We start from the raw sequence: 6703 nt of genomic DNA, 5'->3' as shown, positions 1-6703 counted from the left end.
CCTCACTGCAGCTGGTTGCTAAGCAGGTTTGGGTTGCCTAGCAACGTCATTGGGGATTTTCTCTGCTAATGTGAAAGCAGGAGACGCAGATGGGACACAGACACCACTAAAGCCACAGGGCTGCAAGTGATGTGGGGGTGCAGCACTGTCAGTGGGCTTGTCCCGGCTCTCCGCTGAGGAGGTATCACAGGGACAGGCTCTGCTCGTAGCCATGGGCACGGCCTTTACCCAAGATGTTCTGCACCTTCTGGGCATGGGAAGGCCCAGGAAGCAATGGGTCCCCCCTTGTCGTGGGGTCCTGTTGCTGGTGTTGTGGGTGCAGAAGGCAGATGGGCACCCTTCCTACTGGGGCCCTGCCACTGCCGGCTCTCCCCTGTGATGGGGGTGACAGGAGGGGCGATACATGGCACTGTTGTGGCTGTGTTGTTCCTTCATGTTCTTTGCAGAGCTCCCACATAACCTATTATTTGTAGATATCTACATGTAGTTCCTTCTAGGTCTCCTGTACTGGGTATGAGATGCTGCTCACGTGCGTTACTGTCTCCATCTGCGTACCTGCCTGATGTTACTACATAAACTTAGACTGCAATGAAAAATAACTGTCAGGGCTGAATTTTTGCCAGGGCTGAGGCTGAGGCCGAGGCCGTGCCACAGCTGGCCGTACCTCCGGGAAGGTGTTATGTGCCCTGAGCTGACGGTGGGCTTTCGATCGTGTTGGCTTTAATTCTCACACCACTTTTTACCACTACGAGAGAAAAAAAAAAAACACGTTTATTTTTCCATTTTTTAACCGGTTTCGATCAAGGCTGTGCCCTCCTATCGGGTGCAGGTTACGGTGTGACCCCGCAGCGCGTGGCTGTGAGGCAGGCACACGGCGCCGGACCGCCGCCATAGCAGGGGGTGGCCGCGCGCTGCTGCCCCGCGATGGCGGGGCTGGGCCCTCCCTCTCGGCGACTCGGCGCTCGGCTCGCCGCCCTAGGCCAGCCGGGCTCTTCCTTGCGCATCGGGGGATCGGCGCTCGCTTCCTCGCCGCCGGGGCTGAGCGACGGGAGAGGCAAGATGGCGGACAAGGCGCCGGGCGGCTCGCAGAAAGGCGGGGGCAAGGTGAGGCCCTGCCCGCGGGCACCCCGCGGCTCCGCCGCCCGGGTGGGCTCGGCCGCGGCCTCTCGGCCTGGCGGCGGGGCCCGGGGGCGGCGGGGCTGCCGGGGCTGCCGGGGCTGAGGTGCGCGGCCTCCTCCGCGCCTGCCTGCGGCCTCTGTGACTGCGGGGCCCGGGGGGGGGGGGGGCGGCGGGAAGGGGCCGGGGCTCGGTCTCGGTCGTCCTGGGGCTGTCTGTCGTGAGGGGCTGGCGGCAGCTGCCGGTTGGGTACACCGGGTCCCCGCTGAGGGATGGGGGGGGATTAGGGGTCCTGGGGGGGTGTTCGGAGCCCCCGGGGGGCCTCGGGCGTGCCCCGAGTCTTGTGGGTGCCCCAGCGCCTGGCCGCAGCCCCCTCACCCTGTCGGCCGCGCACCGCGTATGTGTGTGGGGGTGTCCGGATCAGCCTGAACGGAAGGGTGAAGTTGGGACCCGCTCTTCCCTCCTGATCCGCGATGAAAGTCCGCATTTCGCAGCGCCGCCGTGGTGCTCCCGCTCTTCTCGCCCCGCCCGCTCTGTTTCCCATAATGATTTTTTGTTGGATTTGAGGAAGCCCGGGCTGTACAGGGCTTCTGGCAAACTTCAAGGCTGTGCGCTGAAGGCCGTGCAGCAGCAGCGCGGAGCTCCCTGCCCCTGAGCCCCCTACCCAGGCGGGCAGGGGGTGAGAGGTGGTTTGGGGGCCAGGCTGCAGCTGGCACTTCGAGGACTAGCGATTAGTGGTATCTCATTTCCCTCTGCCTTGTTACAGTTTTTAGGCCAGAAGTATGTAACTCTTTTTCCTGACAATTCTTCCTGTCTTCTTTTTTGTTATGTGAGTGTGTAAAGCCGTCAAGTGAGAAGCTGCGTTTTGGCTCAGGAATTTCTAGTCGGTTATGTAGGAGACATAGGTTTATATATATATATATATATACATATATATATATATCTATACACACACACATCCATTTTTTTATTCAGTTAAATTTTCTTTTCTTACTTTTTTTTTTCCTTTGGCTACTAGGAAATGAGCTCAAATTTAGTTATGAGAATATCTGCATATTTACCCAGTAGTTGGTTGTCATTAGAGTGAGAGAGCTTTATTTTTGTTTCCCTTTTTTGATCTATCTCCAATATTGTCAGGAGACATTTTCTGGATCTTGCCTTTCGCTTGGAACTGCAAGCAAGATCTGGACAGAAAACAGCACAGTAGGTCTTAATTTATTGAAAGAAGCTTCCAGGGAATAAGATATCTTGGGATTTGAAGTATAATTAGGCATAGAATAATAATTTATTGATTACTGCAACTGACAACATGGTACACAAAACCAACTCAGATAGGTTCCCTTTCTTTTTACAGTTCCACCATAGGTTTTTTCCTTTTGTCAGTGTAGTATTTCTGTAGTGATGATATTCTTTTTAAAATACGTAGTAGTTAACTTATGAAAATTGTTTTCTGTCCCAAATCTCAGTTTTGCAGAGAGATGTGCAGGCACCTCGTTCTTCCTACTAAGTCATCCCACTGAAGTCAGTGGGACTTCTAGGAAGTGTAAAGTCAAACCAACATGCGCATTAATTTTTTTGAGGCCAGGAGCCCTTGAGGACGTCCTCTGCCTTGCCGTCTTTGTGCAGTTCCCCCTCACCCCTCAGTCACCCGTTACTTTAGAGGTATATGCTGTGTTTCTGGTAGACTTTCTCATACTTTACTTTCTAGGTCTTGTTTTGTATTTTCTTTGCCATATGTAATAATATTGGTAATAGTGATAGTGCATATGTGCGTCCATGAGAATGTGTTTGTTGAAAAGTGAAATAACACATGCCTAGGTCTTGGGATTTGTGTCCTTCAACCTTCAACTTTTGGGGAGGTGGGGTTGTCTTTTTTTGTTTGTTTGTTTTTTAAACTCATGGATACATGCAGTGTGTATATCCATATAGATATTTTTCTAATGTCTGCAGAAGTATGATGGAACTGAAATTCATATTTTTTTAATGATGAAGATTGAGTAATTGTGATTTTAGTTGGGCCTGAATGAGACTGATGAAGGTGTAAAAAATCTGAACATATTACCATTTTCCTTGATTTCTTCAAGTAATTATTTATGAAACATTTTGATTTTAAAAAAAATCATTAGCAAAATCAGAGTTTTAGGTGCTGTTTCTTTTGGTGCGTTGTGTTTTGCAAGTTACAAGAATGGTAGTTCTTGCAAAACAAATATGTCTCAGACTCCATAGGACATGTTTCAGAGGCAATTTCGAGATGTTTCCTTGCTGGCTGCCAGCCTACCTCCTGGGAGGAGCAGAGCATGGTTTTACTTTCTGTGCTCTGTAAAGTGCTGTGGCCGAGCAGCTGGAGGGCTTAACACTTGCAGGAGGGTATGGTTTCTTGTCTTCAGAATGTGTGGGGTTTGTTCTTTGGTTTTAGCGTCCAAGTACTGGTCTGGGATGTCTAGCCAGTTTTATAGTGTAAAATCAAGTTTATTTCAGTCTATTTGATTCACTATTTGAAAACTACATGTGGAGATGGTAGAGGTCCAGGAGCACACCTTGCCCTCATTGCAATGGTGGTAGCTCCTTTTTATAATACTGTGAACTTCTAAATAAATTTGACAATCTCTTGTGTGAAATGTGTCTTAAGAGCATCAGCTATTACTTTGTCACTTTAAGATTAGGATAGCAAGGTATGTGCCTGAGATTTCCAGAAATTTAAATAGGAACAAATGACAAAATTAAGGAAGAGGAAATAGAGGCTGCCCAAGACTGTGCCAGAGCTTAGTGTAGGATGTAATTCTAAAATGGCAAATTCTGATTCTGTCCAATTGTTATCTCGATATGGTGAAACATACCTGCTTGGACGACTCTGCCAGTTTCTTATTTCATCTTCTGAGAGTAGTGACTATATTGCGTATCTGCTGTTCTCGTATATAATGCACAGCACAAATTGGGTACCGGGTGGCAGAGGAGATTATCCACTTGGACCAAGCTGTAGGTTTCCCATTTTTCATTCTAAAAAATGTTTTAACAGTATTATCTAATCCTAAATGTATTTCATAAGTATTTCTGTAATATCATATGTTAATAAAATGTTGAAGAACCATGATTGCTTGCCTGTGAATGGACAGCTTCCATTGGTAAGTTAGAGTGTTTGAAGAGCAGTGATGTAACATCTGTGCAAGTGTGGTGAACTCCAGTTGGGTGTAGTATTCTGCAGGACGGTGACACGCATCGTCTTTAGCTCTCCCTATGTTACTGTTCAACCTGTGATCAAGAGCAGGAGGGGCAGAAGGTGTTTCTCTGTAGACGGATCTGTCAGCGGAGGTGTTCTTTTCGTTTCCTCTCTGGCAGTAACAAGTTAAAAATTGGCAGCTCCTGTTCATTTCTTTTTAAGGCACTAGTGGAAGAGCACTCCTTGCAAGTACTTCAGAGAAACAATTTTCTGTTTACTTTTGTGTGCCAAAGTGGTGTCTAAGTAGTGAACACTACTAGTGTACTAGTCTAGTAAGTGCAAAGAGTAAACAGGTTAGCTATAAAACTTAATTCACAAGTGTTTGTAAACATTTGTGTCCTAGACTGTTAGAGAAAGGAAGAATGAGAGACAAGTTGGGTTGGGATGCCTCCCTGCCCTTGCTGGATTTTAACTTCTTAATTTAAGATGTGATTCCATTTGCTTTTTCTTGGTGGCAGTGCTGACCTCATCTGCTCCCGGCCTCGTATACTCTTTCCCTCCCAGACATTGTCCTCTTCAGACAGCTTGGCATAATTCTGGGGGGAAAGTGAGGGCAGCCTGCTGTGCAAAGGAACTTGCCTTGGCCAAACCTCCCTAGCTCTCTCTTAAGTGACAGTTAGATGGGAAAAGTGATCTAGTTCAGCATGGCTCCATCTCCAGCTGCCCGGTGTGGGGGCAGAACCCAAGGAAGGTGTTGAAACAGGGCAGGATTATCTTATGCCAGAGTTCCTTACAAACACTTTGCCCTTAAGCTACAAGTTTCTGCAGGAGCAGGGCTTGTATTTTGCACTCAGGCTCGCAGCCGTTAGAGTTGTAAAGGTAGCACCCAGCATTTGGATGGCTGCGGGGTTGGCTTCTGGTTTTCCTGGCAGCTTTTGTTGCTGTTTGATGTTTTACTAAATGGCATCAGTACTAACTTAAAAAAAAAAAATGCTTTTGTATAGCATACTTTAAACATTTGTGAAATGTTTATGATCATGTCAATTTTACACAGAGATTGTTAAATTTGGGGAAACTGTGACGAGCTAGATTAGTGGGCACTTGACATTGCTGACAGGAAAGATTTGGAAGAGCAGTCTTCTCTGCTTTCTTTGGAAACTGCTACGGAGCTGGAAGAACATTGAAGTGTCAGAATCTGAGATGGGGGGTCTCCGTGTTGGCTTCCTGATATAAATTTGTGGTAAATTTCATTTATATGGTCCTTTCAAGATTTTTTTTTCCCCTTTGAAGGTTGAGTAAATTTGACTAGATGGAGTAGCGTTGTTTTGAGTGACCTGACCTTCAAGACTGTGATCTGACAGGGCTGGTTGACTGGAGTGCCATTAAGCAGCTTGCACTGCTGCTGCAGGTATGCTGGCACGATCCTTTGAGGGGCCTGTGCAGCGAAGGGAACTGAGGAAGTGAGCCAGCTGGAAAAGAGTCTGTGGTGGTGGTTGTGTGTTTTTTTTTTTTTTGAGAAAAATGGTTTCATGCAGAGTGGTAGTGGCAGTGAATTGGGAGTAAGGCCCTTTGTAAATTGCGTATGCTGGCCATGCTACTGAAAGATCTACTCATCAAATATTTCCTGTCAGTGTTTTGACCATGAAGGAACTATCCTCGTATCTCAGAAATCATCAGCTGCTGAGGAGGGCTTTGGGTGTTTCTTTCAGCAGTTCATTGAGCTGCTTGACATCATTAGAAGAGGAAAAAGGAATCTTCCTGTGGGTTTCAATACAGGTGGGCAACGTTATCTAAAATGCTTGTCCTTGTGAGGACTCACAAGCGTTTGTTACTCGGTTGAGTCAACTCTGCTGATGCAACTCTTGAGGAAAAAAATTGCCTCTTTCATCCAGACGGTGCAGCTGGATGCAAAGTGCAGTGCTGTGAGAATTAAATCAGTTTTTTTAATCGCTGTTATTTACAAACTGACAGCTAATGATGCTTAATTTTGTCAGGAATTATTTCACTGTTGTGCTTCAGTGTGGGTACAGACGCTTGGATGGTCAAAAGCAGTACTAAAGGCGTGAACTAAATTTATCGATGGGATCAGAAGGCCTTAAAAATAAGAACTGTTTGAGGAGGAGAATAACATGGCTTTGCCAAGCTGCTAGCTACCACAGTAAAAAACTTGGTCTGCATATTTACTGGAGTCAGCTAAAGCTGCTTTTAGATGTGCTTGGAGGGCCCTGTGGTAGGCCTCAGCTCCTTGGCCCCATGGTTCTTCTGCCTCAGGGGCTTGCAGGCTCCTGCTGGTCGGGCTGCGGGCCTGCTGCTAGCCCGCTGAATTTCTTGCGTGCTGCCATGCCCTGGAAGCCTCTCACAGCAGTATCCGATGGTTCCTGGGGAAACAGATGTAGTGTCTGGTAAATTTTTGTGTCCCCATCCTCAGAA

At 47.3% G+C, this 6703-nt stretch overlaps 1 protein-coding gene across 5 annotated transcripts in view; it reads left to right on the top strand.

Annotated features, from left to right (window-relative positions):
- Positions 1-932: 932 nt before the first annotated feature.
- The window catches only part of U2SURP (U2 snRNP associated SURP domain containing), a 47770-nt gene continuing 41999 nt past the window's right edge, over positions 933-6703 (top strand). For 3 of the 5 annotated variants that reach the window (XM_067002347.1, XM_067002346.1, XM_067002343.1), the window contains exon 1: positions 933-1104. In XM_067002347.1, coding sequence (XP_066858448.1) covers positions 1060-1104 — 45 coding nt within the window. In that variant the 5' untranslated portion in view covers positions 933-1059. The remainder of the gene's footprint in view (positions 1105-6703) is intronic. The other 2 variants (XM_067002344.1, XM_067002345.1) reach the window with 2 other exon arrangements.

The sequence above is a fragment of the Anser cygnoides genome, chromosome 9, assembly GCF_040182565.1.
Source record: "Anser cygnoides isolate HZ-2024a breed goose chromosome 9, Taihu_goose_T2T_genome, whole genome shotgun sequence".
In the NCBI taxonomy this organism is placed as follows: Eukaryota; Metazoa; Chordata; class Aves; order Anseriformes; family Anatidae; genus Anser; species Anser cygnoides.
The sequence above is the reverse complement of the archived record's forward strand: the minus strand, read 5'-3'. Positions and strand labels throughout refer to the sequence as shown.